This window comes from Trachypithecus francoisi, unplaced genomic scaffold, assembly GCF_009764315.1.
Source record: "Trachypithecus francoisi isolate TF-2019V2 unplaced genomic scaffold, Tfra_2.0 Contig01474, whole genome shotgun sequence".
NCBI classification, from domain to species: Eukaryota; Metazoa; Chordata; class Mammalia; order Primates; family Cercopithecidae; genus Trachypithecus; species Trachypithecus francoisi.
In genome coordinates, this window is record NW_022681435.1 from 8,053,184 (window position 1) to 8,074,119 (window position 20,936).

General features: G+C 33.7%; 1 protein-coding gene across 8 annotated transcripts in view; it reads right to left on the reverse strand.

The window, feature by feature from the left end:
* Nucleotides 1–20,936, reverse strand: part of PIGN (phosphatidylinositol glycan anchor biosynthesis class N) — a 139,704-nt gene that overhangs the window by 63,941 nt on the left and 54,827 nt on the right. For all 8 annotated transcript variants that reach the window (XM_033239035.1, XM_033239057.1, XM_033239050.1 and 5 more), the window contains 2 exons: nt 2,989–3,067; nt 1,551–1,733 (listed from right to left, as the gene is read on the reverse strand). In XM_033239035.1, coding sequence (XP_033094926.1) covers nt 1,551–1,733; nt 2,989–3,067 — 262 coding nt within the window. The remainder of the gene's footprint in view (nt 1–1,550; nt 1,734–2,988; nt 3,068–20,936) is intronic.

Consider the following 20,936-nt stretch of genomic DNA (forward strand, 5'->3'; position numbering starts at 1 on the left):
AGATTCTGAATCTTATATTTCTTTTATAGCCTATACAGCAAGCTTGTCCAGTCTGCAGCCCATAGGCCATGTGTGGCCCAGGACAGCTTTGAATGGGGTGCCAACACAAATTCATAAGCTTTCTTAGAACACTATGAGGTATTTTGTAAATTTTTTTTAAGCTCATCAGCTATTACTAGTGTATTTTATGTGTGGCCCAGGACAATTCTTTTTCCAATGTGGCTTAGGGTAGCCAAAAGATTGGACACCCTTGCCAGCATCTAGCATTGTATCATATACTCAATTAAATATTGGCTGTATTATCACATTAATGAATAAAGAAGAACTATCAGCTATGAAATCTTGTTAACATATCAATATAAAAACATATTTTTTCTCAATAAACTGAATATCAGGATAAACATGAAAAGGCAATCTCTGGCCCAAGACTGCTCTGGATTGAAGTCTCAGTCCCTCACATGCTAGCTGAGCGGCCTTTAATAAGTAACTTAATCCTCCTCAGCTTCAGCTTCCTTTTTTGTAAACATAAATTATGTCTACTTCTAGCACTGTTATGAGTTCTAAGAATGCCTAGATATAATTCCCATTCCAGCCAATTTCACATACACTCAAATAATTAAAATTACTTGGGGGAAATTATTTAAGATACATTAAAGCATTATACAAAATTATAATAAACACTAACGGCCTTACTTCCATTACAGAATAATAAAATATAAAATTGGAAAAGTTACCACTGGAAATATCTGCAGATTATTATTAAAAATATACCACCAGGATATATTACTTTTTAAAGAACTTGAACATGGTAATAATCATTAAAGAGAATGAAGCAAAGGATATGAAAGTGGCATATTCTCCCTGGTAAATGATAGTCAGAAATATATTTTAAAAGAGTAAAGTGTTTTAATGTAGCAAAACCATATATGTACTGTTATATTGTCTCAGCAATATGAAGTATCATTAAAGAGATTTTTTTAATTTTTATTTTTTCAATGAAAGCATAAAGTAGCAACAAATTCTTAAAATAAGAATACATGGAAAGGTCTAGAAATCTGCATTTTGAGAAACTTCAGAAAGTTAAAAGAAGGTGAGAGTAATTTAAAAATGCATACATCATTTAAGAAGAAACATTATGAGCAAATAATTTTATTGCTTTCTAGCTCCTAAACTTTTAATATCAGATAAAATTAAATATATTGTTTTGAAGTAGTTTTCTGACCACTTGTACTAGAAAGATATGGAATACTTATAAAATGCTAGTTATAAAATAAAACAGAAGATCAACACCGTTAATAACATAGGAGCACTTAAATTACTTACACCTCTATCTTTATAGCTTTAAGTTATAGGATCATTATTATCAATATATCTTTTTCTCAGCTGAAGAAAGAGATAACCGAGGAAAAATCCAATACAATAAAAGCAAATGAAAGATAAACAAGAGTTATCTTAGAACAAGGACTTGCACATCCTATAAACTCATTACACTGGATTCAGTACTAGTGATTTTATATCATCATCTGAATCTTCACATTTTCTAAACGTACCTTAACTTCTTTACTAACAGCTTTTATAAGGCTGGAATGAGACTTCATGATCAACAAAGAAGCATAAGATATCCATCCCACAAAACCAATAACAACATTGATGCCCAAAAAGAATCTGTCATATGTGTGATAATAGGACAATCCTTTCAACGCTAGATGAATTAGCTCCTTGCAAAGGGAGACCTATGGAGAAAAAAACATATATAACTTGCTAACAGAAAGAATAAGAAAACCTACATTTTAAAGAAAGGAAACTTTTAAATTCCTAACAGCCAAACCGTTGTATTAAAATTAGTGAATAACTGTAGATGATGGATTAAGAATAGATTTTAATTGTTCGAGGATCTTCTTTTAAAGTATGAGAAAAATTCGGAATAAAGTGAACTTTTTAATCTTAATAAGAAAGGGCATTTTAAATGTAAACTATTTGTGTTGTATATGCGTGTTTGTAGAAATGGTCTTCAGATAACTCATAAAAGAAATGAAGGCTCTCTAATGTAGGTCCCAAACAATGATAATGGCCATATTTATATTTTTTACTTTCTCATATGGGATTACTCAAATCAGTTACAAAACATCATTAAGTAGCTTAATATTTTACAGGAGAAGAATAGCTTATCATTTTAAAACCACCAAAGAAAAGCATTAGAAATGCACGAATTGGCAATTATTTAGGCAATTTTAGAAATGAAAACAGAATTCTTTTCTACTTTAAAATTAAATGACCATTTAAAAAGAAAAATTAATGAAAAACATAGGGAGATAGGAGTTTGGAAGAGTCCAAGTTTCAGCATGAATCATTAGACTTTTAATAATGTATAGATAATTCTGAGTGGCAAACATACAGTGTTCTAAAATATTACACATAAGTAGGGTGACAAAAACTTGGCATCTATTTTCTCACTTTAAAAAATGGTAATAGTTCATTTCTAATGCTAACCTAAAAAAATGTGGGCTGGGTGTGGTGGCTCACGTCTGTAATCCCAGCACTTTGGGAAGCCACGGCAGATGGATCACCTGATGTCAGAAGTTTGAGACCAGCCTGGCCAACATGACAAAACTCCGTCTCTACTAAATATACAAAAACTAGCTGGGCATTGTAGCACATGCCTGTAATCCCAGCTACTCAGGAGGCTGAGGCAGGAGGATTGCTTGAACCTGGGAGGCGGAGCTTGCAGTGAGCCGAGACTGCGCCACTGCACTCCAGCCTGGGCGACAGTGACTCTGTCTCAAAGAAAAATTTTTTTTACCCATAATATTAGCTGAAATAAGAGAGATATGTCCATTGCTAAAGCAGCTACTCAGGAAATACAATCCTTCCTTGAGGGCTCAAGAAAGCTCCCTGGCCTGTCTACTTTGCTCTCCATTGCCATATTTTTCTCTCCCCATCCCCAAAATGATAATCAGCTATTTATGTCTATAAGGCCAGTATACTTACCACTTTGTCAAACTTTCTGTGCTTTATATAAGATCTTGCTTTTCTTAAAATGTTGAACTGTTTGGAATCAGAAAGCAGTCTATAAAAAAAAAAAAAAGAATAGGTTTAAAGGGTTTCCTCATTCCAAGTAGATATTTCTTTTCTTTCCCTTAATTAAAAAAGACAGTGAAAATTACAAAACAACAAACAAAACAAAACAAAAATCAAAGAAAAAAACCCGAATTGTACTGCTATTGGTTCTCTGAAGTCTTCCAGAAATAGTTTATAGTTAAATTTGGTTTTCTTGACTCAAAGTTTCAAATGCCAAATTACATTTATGAAAGTCAAATAATCCATCATTCTGAAGAAATGTAATACTCTGGCTAACAAAGAAATTCTGATTAAATGGAAGTAATTAACAGAACACCAAATGTATGGTATGAGCTCTGCCACTCAGTTGTCCTGTGCTCACGACAGACTTCACATGATTGAGGACAGATCCATCAATGTACTTTCTATCCCTGAGCCAAACAGGGCCTGAGAATTCTCGTTATCAAAGAGCTCCAGGCAGAGCCTAACCATCATTGGAAGTTAATGAATAATTTGAACCCATTTGCTATTTTTATACTATATCATATACCTTCTTCGTTCCTCTTTCATTTCTCTTTCCACCATTTCCCTGTCCTGTTTTACCACAGCAGAAGCGTTAAATACACAAGAGAAATACTCCTAAAAAATACTGCATAACCCAAAACTACATAAAACAAAAGTCATTAAGTTTATGGAATGTAGAAATTGAGGAAATATAACCAGAATTTAATTGCCTTAATGAAATAAATCGATATTTAAATTCAAATTTGAATATATGCTGCTTAACTAAAACCTACATGTCTAAAATGAATGCCTTTACATTTTAAAAATGCATGCAAAGTTATTTAAGGCTATATTAGGTTGGATCACATGACACTGATGTTTTATAGGCCAAAAACTACTAAATTAAATATTGGCAATTGCACACGGGTCAACATAATATAATCACTTATCTTCTTTCTACTTGGCTCAAGTAGTCTCTGAAGAGATAGGACTGAGACTTGTACAAAGTAAATCTTTCAAGCAGTAATTATTAATTTGGGAGGGGGAAGGTCAGAGACTTCTTTCAGAATCTGAAACTCTTGTCTAGAAAATGTATATAATCCAAAATTTAAAATATAATTTCAGAAAATTCACCCAGAAGCTTATCTATGAACTCCCTCAGAGTTCTATGGGATACTCTAATTAAACATCTGTGCTTTGGCTTGGGACAGTGGCTTACGCTTGTAGTCCCAGCGCTTTGGGGGACTGAGGTAGGAGGATCACCAGAGGTCAGGCATTCAAGACCAGCTTGGGCAACAAAGCAAGACCTCATTTCTACAAAAAATAAAAAAAAAGGATCTGTGCCTACTCTAAGAGCTCCCAGATATTCCAACTTATGGGAACCCAACCACACTAGATTCTCATGTTGCAGACTGCAGAAAAATTCCCCACCACTAGACTCACTGGGATTTGGAGGGAAAAGGTGCCAGGAGGCAAAAACACATGAAAAAAAAACCAAGTTACTTTAAACTTTTGCTTTGATTCAGTTCTCTGTCCCTTCAGACACCATACATTTTGAAGTGTTTTCCCAGAAGCCTTAGTATAGCAATTACTGTGCCAAAGTGCACAGGCATTTTTTGGAAGGCTATATCTAAGTTGAGTTTCCCAAATTTCCATAAAACTTTCTAGTTGACCTCCTTCCTCTTGCTCTGATCCACTCAGCTTCCTAAAATACTGATTGCATCCTCTCACTTACAATTGATATGGGCATCTCACGGTCTGCTTCATCAATTCTAATCTTCCTGGACTACTGATGACCCTCTGCTGCTACTTCACTTAATTTCCCATTATCGCAAATGTGTACCCTCAGCTGCATAATGGTGAAACTCTTCAAGCTTCACCTATCTGGAATCGTAAAGATCTTCCCCTCTTTGCTTTCCAAAATCAAATATTCACCATCCTTTATGGTCCACTCCAGATCTCACTTCACATCATTAGCACTTCAGTTAGTGGTCTAATGATCAGTTTATTTCTCTTCAATTAAATTTTAACCTCCATGTGGGCCAAGATAATGTCTTATATTCCATTAATATCCACAATAATACTTAGCAAAGTGCTAAAGCACATAAAATGAATCAATAAATCTTGATTACAATGCTATCAAAATATTGCAGACCTAAAAAAGGAAGAAAAATAAGAGACTAACATACATTGCCATTTGTAAGGTACCTAAAATTTTAAATAAAAAGAAAGAAAAAAAGCTTGCTTGAAGCTAAATTACTTAAGCTAATTTAACAGACATTCTGTTAAGTGAAGTCTTATGAAGAATGAGAGAAAAAAATCTTAAGGAGAAATATTTACATTACATATTATGCTATGTTATATTATATTGGAAGTACTAAGGTAAAGAAACAGGAGTCAGGGTAATTTATAATTTTTCCTAAATGCACTATTTATAAACCTTGGGACATGCCAAAGGTAGACATATCAAAGATTTGCAATACATCTGGAATTCACCAAAATGTTTTACACAACCCTCACTGTATCACCATTACATTAAAAACTCTCATACACTTGTCCCCAAATATAAGTTTTGTGTTTAGCTTGGCCAACATGGTGAAACCCAGTTTCTACCAAAAGTATAAAAATTAGCCGGGTGTGGTGGTGCATGCCTTTAAACCCAGCTACTCAGGAGGTTGAGGCAGGAGAATCGCTTGAACCTGAGAGGCACAGGTTGCAGTGAGACAAGATCGTGCCACTGCACTCCAGCCTGGGCAACAAAGTGAGACTCTGTCTCAAAAACAAAAAAAAGAAAAGAAAATATCTTGCCTGAAGCTTGAAGAGCAAAAAGACAGAAGAATACTAAAAATTGAGAGGGGATATAAAGTAAATTTTCTTGGTACCACATACTTTAAATATAAAGAGGTTTTGTAAGAAATATAAAATCTAGAATATAGAGTACAATACGTTCAGATTTATGTAAGCAAAACCTAATGACAACAAAATAAATGGGGGTTGGCAGGGGAGTAATTAAAAGAATGCCATATATGAACTAAAACGAACAAGGGAGATCTACACATATAAGCATGGATAAATCCTGAAAACCAAACTAAATAGAAAAAAGAATTGTTAAATAAAATAGATTTTTAAAATAGGGATTCGAGCGTATTACATCATTTTATTCCCCCCCCTCAAAAAAGAATCTAAATATGGTAAAATGTTAGCATTTTCTTAAACCTGAGTTGTGGGTACAAAAATTTTTATTATATCCTCTATTCTTTTCAGCATACTTGAAATATTTTATAAATAAAACTTGAAATATAACAAGAAGGATATACATATATCATGTATACTTTTGTATTCTTATCTACTTCATCAATTCTATTCTATCAATTCTTATCTACTTCATCAAAGCTATTTTTTTTAGCTCCCACATATGAGTGAGAACATGTAAAATTTGTCTTCTGTGTCGCTCTTATTTCACTTAACATAATGATCTCCAGTTCCTCCCATGTTGCTGCAAATGACAGGATTTCATTCTTTTTTATGAATGAATAATACTGCATCATATGCATATACCGTATTTTCTTTATCCCTTAATCCACTGATGGGCACTTGGATTCATTCCATATTTTAGCTACTGTAAGTAGTACTGCAATAAACATGGAAGCGCAGATTATCTTTTCAGTATATAGATTTCCTTTCTTTTGGATATTATTGGATATTATTTAGATTGCATTCTTGTCCATATGTATACATGACATATATAGATACATAATAAACTGCAATTTTGCCTCCAAAGGAAAAGACTGTAAGACTGGAACTCAGGAGGAAAAGTGACTTTTTATTATTGTTTATATAAATTTTATTGTGTTCATGCATTACTTGTTCATTAACACTTTAAAATAAAATGACTAAAACACTAAGATTTAACCATAGCCTCTGGTTATGCCTGAGAAGCTTTGGGCATAGCAATGCTCCCACCAAGAACAACTAGAAAGCCCAATAAAATAAATCTGAAGGTACCAAAACAATCAAGTAATGAAAGGTGAAGATCCTAGAGAGAAGGAAACCACAGGGAAGTAATCCAGAATTCTCCAAACTGTAACTCTGAGGGAATCTACCATTCTTATTCTTGGCACAAAGCAAAAAGCTGAGAATTTGGGGATATAGCTGCTGCCAGGAAGTAGAGAATCCAAGAGTCTTTGGCAATCTTGGAGGAGTGGAGACATAAAAAATAAAGTTTTTAGCTGCCAATGCAGCCAGAACTTGAGGACCTAAAAAGGAAGAAAAATAAGAAAATAATATACATTTTCATTGTGGATTTTTTAAAAAAGACATTTGAAAAGTGCATCTGGAATTTTAAACTAACACCTATTCTGAGGTGAAATCTTTAGAAGAGTGAGAGAAAGAGCTTTTATAAGAAAGAAATACTATGTTATACTATATTATTTGGAGAACTCAGGTAAAGAAAGAAAGGCCAAGTCTTGGTGAGAAAAGAGGTGAAAAAAAGGTAAATCTGACACTCATTTATGTAGAACAAGAGGACAAGAAGCTAAGAAGAATGCTCCTGAAAAGCAGACAGAAGTTTTGGTAGTCTGAAGATGTACAAGAGACAAAAATTGGTATTCAGTGACCACCAGAGAAGAAAGGTTCTAGATAATACAAGGTCTGTATTGGGATCCCTGAGATACTACACTCTAAGAACAGAGATAAACCAGAGATCAAAGGAGGCTTAAAATTGCAGCACAGCCTTGAATCAGCCACTACTCTTTCTGGCCATCAGAGGATAAGGTAAAACCTCTCTGGAGAAAAATAAAATAATCCAGAGATTCTAAAACTTTTAATATATAAAGATACATTGTATCTTTAAAACTACCAGACTTAATAAACAAGACCAACTGAAAACTACCAGACTTAATAAACAAGACCAACTGAAAAAAAAAGAATAGAAACAAAGTCACAAATGATTTAGTTATTGGCATTATCAGGTACAGATGCTAAAATAATTATGGTTACTATGTCAAGAAGACAAGACAGAAAATTGTACCAAAGAATAGAATCTATTTTTTTATAATCAAAATGGAAGTTTTAGAATTTAAAAACATGTAACAACTGAAATTAAGAACTCAATAACAGCAATCTAGACACAGCAGAAGAGAAATCTGGTGTAACTGATGACAGAATCAGTAGAAAATATCTTGCCTGGGCTGGGCGCGGTAGCTGACACCTGTAATGCCAACACTTTGGGAAGCCAAGGTGGGTGGATCACTTGAGATCAGCAGTTTGAGACCAGCTTGGCCAACATGGTGAAACCCAGTTTCTACCAAAAGTACAAAAATTAGCCGGGTGTGGTGGTGCATGCCTTTAAACCCAGCTACTCAGGAGGTTGAGGCAGGAGAATCACTTGAACCTGAGAGGCACAGGTTGCAGTGAGACAAGATCGTGCCACTGCACTCCAGCCTGGGCAACAAAGTGAGACTCTGTCTCAAAAACAAAAAAAAGAAAAGAAAATATCTTGCCTGAAGCTTGAAGAGCAAAAAGACAGAAGAATACTAAAAAGATTATACAAATAGAATGCAAGTCATGATGAAACAGGTCTAATATGAATATAATTGGAATCCCAGAGAGGGAGAGATGGAATATGGCAGAAGCAATATCTGATAAGATAAAGGCCAAGAATTTTACAAAACTAATGAAAGATACTAATCCACAGATTTAAGAACATCTACAAACTCGAAGCAAAATAACTACAAAGAAAACCTTGTATATGGACAGGGCAGTAACACTGGCTGAAAACCAGTCAAAGAGAAAATCTTAAAAGCAGCTGGGGGAAGGGGACAAACTGCCTTCAAACAAATGACAATAAAACAGTTGGTCACTGAACAGGAATGATGGAATGACATCCTTAAGTTGCTGAAAGAAAATAACTGACAATCTAGAATTCCACTTGAAAAGATGTTTCAAAAGTAAAGGTAAAATAATGAATCTTTAGACAAATAACAACAGAAAAATATCTTTCATTGGCAAATGCCCTTGAAAAGAAATGTCATATCACAGATAAGAAATACAGAAATGTGGAAAGGAATGAAGAGCAAAAGGCACAGTGAATACATGAGTAAATCTAAATAAATGTTGATAATACAAGGCAATAATAAGTTGAAATGTAGTAATATACTTATAACTGAAATATATAATAACAATAACATCAAAGGTATGAAAGAAAGTTATTTAAAGTATTCTAAAGTCCTAGCAATGACTGGGAAGGGGCAGAGTACTAATTTACATTAATTTAATTTATATTAAACTAACAATGAACCCAAAATGCTTGTTATAATCTTTAACATAACCATTAAAAGGATGTATAAATAACAAGCCAATATGTGGGCAGGGGAGGGCTGGAAAATTAAAATAATTTAAAATAATTAATCTGCAGAAAACAAAATAAAACAGAAAAAGGAACATAAAACAGATGAGATAAATGGAAAACAAACCCAAATATGTCAGTTATTATAGTAAGTATAAATGGTCAGAAAACACTAACTAAAAGAAAAAAAGTAGAATACTGGATTAAAAAAACAAGAACAACAAAGTCAATGATGGGCTACTTACGGAAGACATACCTTAAATATTAGAACATCAAAATGTTAAATGTGAAAGGATATAAGAAAAGACATAACACACAAATACAAACAATGCTGTTGTCATTATACTAATATAAGTCAAGGCACTGACTTTAAGGCAAAAGTCTTAAGGTAGGATTAGGGCATTGGCAAGGGCATTTGCCAATGACACACTAGAATGCAAAGGCTAAGGTAATGCTGAGACATGCAAGGCACAATAGAAAGCCAAGGATATTTCTGAAGAAGAAAAGGCTAAAACAGCAGCCAGCAGTGTCATTTTAGTCTTAGGAAAAGTTGTTCTAGTAAGTCACATAGAGAGTTGGCACCACACTTCCTGTGCCCAGACCTCAGAATTCACCCATCAAACCACAGAAGTAAAAAATTCCCATTCTAAACCTTATTCAGGCAATAAATCCAAGCACTTTACACATTTTTATCACTAAAAGCTGATAATTTATTGAATGTTATTCAATAAATATTGAATATTGTATTGTTATACATGAATTAACACATAAATTATTTATTCCATGATACAGAAAAGTTTCTACTTCTTTTTTTTTTTTTTTTGAGACGGAGTCTTGCTTTGTGGCCCGGGCTGGAGTGCAGTGGCCGGATCTCAGCTCACTGCAAGCTCCGCCTCCCGGGTTTACGCCATTCTCCTGCCTCAGCCTCCTGAGTAGCTGGGACTACAAGCGCCCGCCACCTCGCCCGGCTAGTTTTTTGTATTTTTTAGTAGAGACGGGGTTTCACCGTGTTAGCCAGGATGGTCTCGATCTCCTGACTTCATGATCCGCCCGTCTCGGCCTCCCAAAGTGCTGGGATTACAGGCTTGAGCCACCGCACCCAGCCAAAAGTTTCTACTTCTGAAGGGCAAAACTTTTTGCAGGGAATTCTATTTATCTGAATGGATGGTAAGAACATTTCCTATCTATTTTTTTTTAGCTCCCACATATGAGTGAGAACATGTAAAATCTGTCTTTCTGTGTTGCTCTTATTTCACTTAACATAATGATCTCCAGTTCCACCCATGTTACTGCTAATGACAGGATTTCATTCCTTTTTTATGAATGAATAATACTGTATCATGTATACATACCATATTTTCTTTATCCCTTAATCCACTGATGGGCACTTAGATTCCATATTTTAGCTACTGTGAGTAGTACTGCAATAAACATGGAAGTGCAGATTATCTCTTCAATATATTGATTTTCTTTCTTTTAGATATATATACCTAGTAGTGGAATTGTTAGATCATATGGTAGATCCATATTTAGTTTTTTGAGGAACCTCCATACTGTCTTCCATGGTGGTTGTACTAATTTACACTCCCACCAGTAGTACACAAGGAGTAGAGAGTAGACTGGTGGTTACCAGAGGCTAGAAGAGTAGAGGGGAGAAGGCAATGAAGAGGGTGGATTAATGGGTATAAATAATACAGTTTGATAGAAGAAATAAGACCTGGTGTTCAATAGAGCAGTAGGATGACTATGGTTAACATTAATCTATTACACATTTCAAAATAGCTGAAAAAGAATAATTAAAAAGTTCCTGGTGTACAGAAAAGATAACTATTTAAGGTAATGGACATCCAAATTTCCCTGATTTGATTATATGAATGTATCATGTACCCCTAAAACATTTACATAATGTATCAATTTTACAAAGAAACTTTTCACACTAAAATTCCTAGATTATTCATATAAGATAAATTTCTACTTAACTTCCTTATATTATTTTTATTTTGATTAATACTTCCTTTATAATATTCAGAATCCAATAGCACATTTTTATCACTTCCCTCTTAATGAATGCATATGCCTAGCACTTCCTTGCTTCTAGGTTGATAGCATAAACAGTGACAAGGACATCTGGAGTGGATTCAGAATAGCAGCAAGATCAAATACAAGGTTGAAAATTAACTTTCCCTAAGGGAAGGCTGAAGAAACTACATAATTTAATATGGTGAAGAGAAGACTTCTGGAATGAAAATATGTTCTCAGATGCTAATAAAAAAGACCCTGATTAGTTATTCTTACTCGTGAAAAGTAAATTGATTTACTTGGTACAAGAATCTTTGTTCAGAGAACAGGCTTTCTTTTCAAGAAAGAAGTTTAAACATTGACACCAAAGAGTTTAGATTCTTTCCAGTTCCCTCTAGACCTATCTTTCTTCTTTTCCCAAAATAATACAAGTTTTAGATACAATATAGTATAATAAAGATAAATTATTCATCTATAAAGTCTCTGGGATATTTGCAATGTTAATTAACTCTCATGCCCTTATAAAGAATAAGCCAGCAATGGAATGTAAATTTTTGATTAACATAAATGACCATAACAAAGGCTGGGTGCAGTGATTCAGGCACTTAGTACTTTGGGAGGCCATGACAGGAGGATTGCTTGAGGTCAGGAGCTCAAGACTAGTCTTGGCAACATTAGCCAAGCATGATGTTGCTCACCTGTAGTCCTATCTACACGGGAGGCTGAGGCAGGAGGACAGCTAAGGCTCCAGTGAGCCATGACTGGGCCACTATACTGCAGCCTGGGCAACAGAGTGAGACCCTCTTTCTAAAAATGAAATTTAAAAAAATTACAGACTATAATAGAAAAAAATCCTTAAAGCCTTAATAATTGCTGAAAAGTCACATAAGTGATCAAATCTGCACTTAAATGCCTACAAGATGGTGGAAAATGAGGATAATAAAAACATAAAAAGGAGGGACACTGTTCTACTGATGAGAAAAAACAAAGTACATCGAGTGAAAAAGAAGGCACGTTAAGAACTAAATGGCTGGAAAAACCCTATCATGATATTAACTTGCTGATAAGAACTTTCAAAGAATATCATCATTTATTCCATAGACCAAATGGACTTCCTAAAATCAGGATGAAAATAAGAGTGAGGAAACTGAAAGATATTAGAAAGCAGTTGTACCATGAATATCCAACTCATTTCAGCTTTTGAATTAAGATAATGAGAGTCTGACAGCAAGTTAGTTTAACAAGAAAATATGGTATTATCCAAATCTATTCAGTTTTTGAATTTTAGATATTAAGGGAGAGTTTGAATAGTAAGGGGCATCTAAAATATTAACTGAATGTTTGGTTCCTATGTGAGGAAAATTCGTTGGCATAGTGAGATTTCAGATAGGAAAGGATATTTGAATGCAGACAATGGGAAACTTAGGCCACAGAAAAAGGAGATCCACTAATTCTGTTGCATGTTATAGCTCATTATATCTTTTGTGACTATAAAAATGAAAAAAAAAGTGAGATAAAACTGTATAGAAAAGATTTCTTAAAATTCTATTTTTATGAACTAATTATGAACCCTAATGCATGAAGGAAGCATCATATAGAGAGACTGAAACACTCAAATTTTCACAAAGGTGTTATGACATGAAACTTGTTGGCTTACCTCCCTGACAACTCCTTATTCAGAAATGGAATAACTTCTTAAGAATAAAAACTTACTATGTCTATATAATGAGCTGCCAGTAAGATCAGACTTTGAGAAAAATGATTAAATAAACCATAGCAACATTAGTAGACCAAGCATTCCACACAAATACCATTATTTACTATATTACTGAACTATACATGTGATCTAAATCTGCTTAAAAGAATACTTACCAATTTCACTAAATTTACTAATTTACCAAAAGATCTGAGGGCATTCCCTTTAAAAACATAAAGATACTAAATTACATAGCATTTGAGGCAGAAGGAATGGCAAAAAAAGACACCAGATTAGGAGAGAGACTGTCCAGATTCAAGTTTTAGCTGTAAATCTCACTAGCAAGGTAACGAAGGACTTGGGAGTTTCAGGTTTCTTATCTATAAAGTGGAGGAAAACCTGCTTCCCACAACTCACAGGTACCTGTGAATGATATGTGTAAAATGCAAATCTAACCAGGCCTTAAAATCCACTACTTTGAGGACGAAGTACAAATGCTAAACCTGCCTATGAGGAGATATACGGTCCCTGCCCATTCCTCTTTTGCTCTTTCCTGCACTTCTTCAAATACCAGACATCATATGCCTTAGGGCTTTCTCCAACATGCTTTTAAATTTTTGTTGTGTTTCCTTTCAATGTGTGTGCATGGGAAAACAGGCAAAATTTATTTTGCATTTTGCCTATTTTTCTTTGCTAAAAATCTTTGTCTCTTCATGCGCCTTTATGTAAACCTATTTCAGAAAACTATAAACTACAGAAATACTTCTCTTATAAAAATATTTTTCTCATCAAAAAACATGTAATTTTTTTAATAAATACAAAAAAGAACGAGTAAAAAATAAAAATCACTGCCAGAACACATATCTTACTAATGTTAGCATTTTTGGTTAAATTTCCTTTATATATCTATATTATTATTATATATATTACATTATTATATATATTATATACACACACACACGAATTTTTAATGTAGTTGTAATCATACCAAAAGTGTAACTTTGTAAGCTGTATTTTGTTGATGATTATATTAAAACATTATTCAAAGACATATCAGAACCTGAAAACAGAACATTTAATAGTTGCATAGTCCATCTAGTAGACATGTTATTATTGTTCAATTATGTGGTTTTCCATCTTTTTGATTATAAGCAATCCTAGGATGAATACCTTGGGGCAAATAGTTTTTCACATTCACTTCCTGAAGTTCTGTATCACACGATGGAGTTACTTGGTTAAAGATTTTAAATACTTTAAGGTTCTTGATAGAGTGGAATTTACTCTCCAAAAGAGTGATTATATACATGTATACTACAACAGCAATTTGTGTCCATTTAGCAACATAATCATATAAAAATCTTTTTTGCTAATTTCAAAAATGGAAAAAAGTATTTCTAATTTGAATTTGTTTTTCTTTGATAAATACTATGGTTGTATTTGGTATATATTCTATTACAAAAATACTTTTTTAAGTCTTGCTTTAAAATGGGATGTTAAATAAAGCTATAAAACTAAACTATCTTTAAATATTTTAAAATATGAATGAAAAACATGAAAATCAATGTTTTCATGACATCATACATAACTCACAAAGGATAATTTGGAAAATCTGAATAACAATTCTGAAATACAGTAAAATTATAAAAGTTTTATGACTTACTAGTTGGTGATTACTAGAACCCACCAAGGGTTTTAGTAACCCAATTTTATAACAGTTTACAATTAAAACAGCATGAGAAAAAAATCTGAAAACAAGAATATCTGGGTCAGTCATTGTATTTGTTTTTGTCCATGCAATTTCCATTTTTATTAACAAACAACAGTAGTTTCAAAAATATTATGATATATATCACAAAATCCCATAAGACTTCACCTGTTTGTCCTAAGATTCTTTCAACATATATAACATTTAAATAACAATTAATTTATCATACTTTCTAGTGATCAATGCATTTTTCTACATTCTCCCAGATAAACTAAATATTGATGCCACAAATTCATGGTAAACACTATAGTGTTTGCAAACTGACAAGTTTATGTCATTTTTCTAAAATTTTACCACAGAAAATATCATTTTATATTACAGGTGCTGAGTGATTTATTAGGCTGGAACAAAAGAACTAGTGTAAACTATGATCAAGGAACATAAAAATCATTGTAATGAAATGCTTACATGTCCTTAAAAGATTCATGTGAACTTTTTAAAGTCTCTGCATCCCAATTTCATCATGCATTGAAAATCCATTTTATGAAATGTAAAAATAGGGAAAAACAATACTAGCACTTCTTAAGCTTTCTCCCTGTCCTTGCCCAGTATTCCAGTCTCTAGTATCCTTGACTGAGGGATTTCACCCAGCCTCACAGCATCAATTAATACTAGCGTACGGATAATTTCCAAAAGCTATATTGAGAGCCTGATTCCTGCTCCTGAGCCTTAGACTCAGATTTCCAACTGTCTATACAGTCACACCATGATGCTGTTCTACAGACAGCTCAAACTCAGCAGATCCACAACTGAACTTGGCCCTCTTCCTATGAGCAGCAGTTTAGTAAATCATAATGTATGTCCAACATCTCCCAAAACAGGAAGTTTCACACTTCAACCCTTCCCCTTTCCCTTACACCTGGCCATTGACTAGCGCTTCATGATTCAACTTCCATTATACCTTAAATCCCTAACTTCTTTCCATTCCTATCTTGTCAATCCTAAAGCAGTATGTCTCAAGGAGGACACTGGGAAGGATAAATCTTACTCTGGTTAGTGGTAGATTCTGTGCCAGACAGCCTGGGTTCCATCCCAGCTTCAATGTTTACTAATTCTGTTATTTGGGGGAAGTATCTTTCTGATTCAATTTCCTCATGTGAAAATGAGATACAGGTGCTCCTCAACTTGAGATGAGGCTACATCCCAATAAACCCATCATAAGTTGAAAATATCTTAAGTCAATGTCCATTTACACCTAACCTACCGAACATCATAGCTTAACCTAGCCTATCTTAAATGTACTCAGAATATCTACATCAGGTTACAGTTTGACAAAATTATCTAACACAAAGCCTGTTTTATAATAAAGTGCTGAATATCTCATGTAATTTACTGAATACTGTTGCTGAAGTATGGTTTCTATTGAATGTGTATAGCTTTCACACCATCATAAAGTTGAAAAATCCTAAGTCAAACCACTGTAGCCGAAGTATCTATAATAACAGTACCCACCATATCTGGCTGTTTTAAGAATTAAGTGAGCGAACACTGATACATTATTTAAAACAGTGCCTTGCATACACTAAGTACATAATAACTGTGAGCGGGCAGTCATGAGGAAAGTAATGGTGCAAGACCTCATCATTTGCTTGAATAACTGCAACAGTCTGGGTTTTTTATTGTTGTTGTTTTTTGTTTTTTTTTTTTTTGAGACAAGGTATTGCTTGTTCACCCAGGACTCATGCAGACCCAGAATCATGCAGTGGCGTGATTGAGGTTCACTGGAGCCTTGACCTCCTTGGCTCAAGTGATCCTCCCACATCAGCCTCCTAAGTAGCTGGGACCTATATTCTGTGGCATTTTGCTTACTCCAATTATCCAGGCCCTAACAAACATACATAATAGTGGAAGGAGAAGATAGGACTGATGATGGAAATGGCAATTAAAAATACATGGCGCTATTTTCCCAAAAGCAAATGCATGGGAAACTACACATGGAAAACATACCAACAAACTTATTAAAAAAATCCCTATGAAATTTTCTAACTCTTGATTTAGGATATTTACCTTCTAAAATATTTTTTATTCCCACTTTTATAATGTCAAAAACATCTTATTATTCCCACAGGAATTATTCCTAAATTTAAAAATATCATATATAAAACAACTATATATCAAAAAATCACTATACTACTCATGACATTACAAAAATATATGTATAAGATTCCTGAATTTCAAACTTGGGGAAAAAGATTTGATTATTTTCTTCCCCTCCTTTCAGACACTTGTGACTGGTGTGGCAAACTGAGGGCTTTCAGAGAAATCATCTTTGGAGATGATGAGATGTGCTTGTGGTAAAAAGTATAAACAAAGAAATGGCTAGAGGCCAGCCAGGAGGAATGCCAGAGAAACTCCTAAATGATCACACCACAGAGCTAGTAACATAATTTAAACCACTAGGTCACAGAAGGTATTTTACATTTAAATAAGGAACTTTTGAACAGATGGGGTCCATAAGCGATTAGGAGGAAAAAGTACCCAACTCCAGAATCACTGCATAGATAACAGTGTTAGCTCAGGGCACAGCTGGATACTCACATGCAGCCACAGAGAACAAGACAAAAAGAAAAGAAAGGTAGAAGAGTTCATTTAGGTTGATATGAGGAAAAATTCTCCTTTGTTTTCACATTACCAAAGTGAGTTTTGAGTCATTAAAATATTTTAATAAAATGTTTTAAATATTCATTAAATTCTATTAAGCCCATTATTTCTAGAGGGCTACCATATTTTAATATTGCATTTGCATCTACTGTCCCTTAGCTAAAATACATTTTCTTTAATACATTTAACACGAAAAATATAAGGCAAAAAAAAACTATTAAATTTCTTCTATTTGGCTTTAATGTAAGAGTCATCATAAAAAAATATTAAAATATAAGTATACAAAGATGTCTCCCTCCCTCAGTGGTGTGCTGAGTGCTGCGCACACCAGCTCCCAAGAGCAGATGGTGTACAACTCTTCCCTTTCTCTAGTCGCATCATCCTTGGTAGCTTGAAATTGATCATAGTGAGCGTATTTATACCAATGAAATTGGCAAAGGCTATTAATGGGAGTTTTTCCCTCTCTCAGAGAGCTGAGCCTCTTGGTAGCACATCACTGCCATACTTTCCCACCTTAAGTCCACGTTCTTAGCTGTCTTAGACGACTGCAGCCTATAGCAATTAGTGTCAGTTAATGAAAGCTGGTATATTGGCTGTTATTACCTCAGAAGTGTGATGAGCTGCAGACTTCTTGCATCTCTATCTCAGCTGCTCTCTGAGGTATCAGCAAATCAAAAGTCCTCTTCCCAACACTGCCTTCACTGAAGTTGTCTTGTTTAACTTCCCTACTTCCTATAAAATTGCATCCCTCATCTGTGGGTTTGGTGCTCCTCAACTGTTCTTACAAAAACAGTCACTTATAATACATTGAGCTATCCCTTATCACACTGTTATCATTTGCTATACTGTCTATATGTTCCCATTAGACTTAGAGTCCAACAAGGGCAGGCACTATGTCTATCTTTTTCAACACCCAATATAGTGCCTGGAACACAGTAGGAAAACAAATAAATATTGGTTAAGTGAATCAATGAAGCGTTGTAAGATAATTACTCTGCAATGGCTGAAATGATGACAAATGTAAACTATTAATTTCTGTTGAGAGTTAAATTGTGTCCCCCAAAAATATCCTAACTTCTGGTATCTGGGAATGTGACCTGATTTTGAAATAGTGTCTTTGTAGACATCATCAAGCTAAAGTACATTAATACTAAATTAGGGTGAACCTTAAATCTAGTGACTGGTGTCCTTGAGAGGGAGATCTGGAGACAGAGACACAAGGAAGAAGATCACTGATAACAGAGATAGAGAGTGGAATGATAAAGCTACAAGCCAAGGAAACCGAGGATTGCTTGCAGCCCCTAGAAGCTAGGTAGAGGCAAGGGAAGATTCTCCTCTAAAGCCTTTGGAGGGAGCATGGTTCCCGTGATACTTGATTTTGGACTTCTAGCCTTAATTTTGGACTTTAGTCTCTAGAACTGTGAAAGAATATATTTCTGTTATGCTAAGCCATGTAGGTTGTGGTAGTTTGTTATGGCAAACTACCTAGAAAACTAATATATCTTCCTAACGACTGCCCAAATTCAGATTGCCCACAAGGAAAAGTGATGGTTTTACCATCTATTGTTCATTTTCCCTTTAATCGATGCACAGTTACAGATATGAATAAACTACTGAAGTATTAACTCAAAAAGCAACATGTTTGAAATACAACATTCTACATAGAAATTTGTGAGGAAAAATTTCCTTTATTGACTAAATAATTTTTATTGAAAATATCAAGTTTTGAAGAATCTATAAACATGTTATGTTTAAGTTAAAGAGAAAAATGAGCTGTCTTAATCTGTGCACTTTACTTTGCTGTAATTATTACTATTCATTTTCTTCATGGTTACTTGAATACTGTAGAATAAAGTAAACCACATTTTAGGATTATCAAGAATTTTATCAATTATTCAGGGTCAACTAGTGTTTAGAAGACAAGATCTCCTAAAATGCTGCCCTTTACTTCCTCTGATTTTTGTTACAAAATTTTTTTATTTTCATCTACATATGACCTAATATTTTAGTGATACTTATCTACTCCTTTTTAGAATGTCTATTTAAAGGGAAAAACATTTTTAAGAGTATAAAGACAGAGAAAGCAGGATAAAAATTTATTTCTAGAATAATTTTCATTCCTTTAGCATGATCAATGATATAGAATCATATCATCCTTCATGTCATAAGTGAATAAGTGAATAATATTTTTCTATGGAGGTATGTGATGCACAGAAGATTTTTTAAAGATAAATTTCAGTTTTGAAACATAAAATTACTTTTCTTATAAATAATTAGTAAATCAGATAGGTAAACTGGTAGAAAGGTTCACATACAAGCTAGTATTTAAAATGGTCTAAGAGAAGGGCCTTTATCAGCTAAAAGAAACAAATTTTATTAGAGAAACCAAGTATTTGTTCTCATTTCAGTAGAAAATACAATTTTTTGTTAAAATTTCTTTAAGTTTCTCAAATTTGTATAATAATTTTCAAATGAAAAAGTAACAGATATTTTTGCTTCTATTGGCAAGGTACGTATCTCCTTCCCAATTCCATGTTTTTCCCCCTAAGACATCTCTTAAGAGATCTTTTCTGCTTTCTTCTTATTCTGTGGCATTTTTTCTTTTAAATTATTTCTTGTTGTACTCCAGCCTCTACAATACACAGTTTTAAACGTAAAGTGTTTTTCCGCCTTTTGCAGTTGGGCGAGCCTTATATGCTTTGCCTGGTCATGTAGCTCCACCTGCTGGTCATCCTTCAATCTACCATCACCAGGGTCTACTGGACCCAATTTCAGCTTTAGGGTTTTTTTTGGTTTTGGTTTTTTTTTTTTTTTTTAGCAATTCTATTTCTCAGAATGGATGTTTTATTACTTTTATTCTTTTTAGAGGTCTTTAAAATATCAAAGAGAAAATTTACTTATTTTTGCAAAAAAAATAGTATATGCAATTACCACATGGCCCTTTTAGACCCTTTCACAAGCCTAAGAATCTTGGCAATTTTATTTTTCCTATGTTCTGAAACATTTGTTATTTCATTATCCTAGGAATTATTTTATTATTCACCAATTACTCATAACTATGCTGGAAAAGGCTGAACAAGACAATGGAAAATGGTGAAGATACTACAAAATCTAATGATGATGGTGAAATTAATCATGTCAGGAAAATTTCAATATTATGAATTTTCAGATGCCAATGTCCTAGATGAATTTTCTCAAATTAAGAACAGACAAGTGAACAATATATTTCTAAGAAGAAAAAATGATACTTATACAAAAAGAAAGACTTTATCACACAATAGTTTGTGAAAAGAACCTGGGTTACCTTTTTTGCTAAAAGCATATGTGACAACAGTATTCTTTGATCTTTTATGTTTATAGGACAACATGTACTTGATATGGTTTCTAAGAAGACATGCTGACATTATGTGCATATGTAAAAGTGATTAAAATGAAACATATGATGTTAA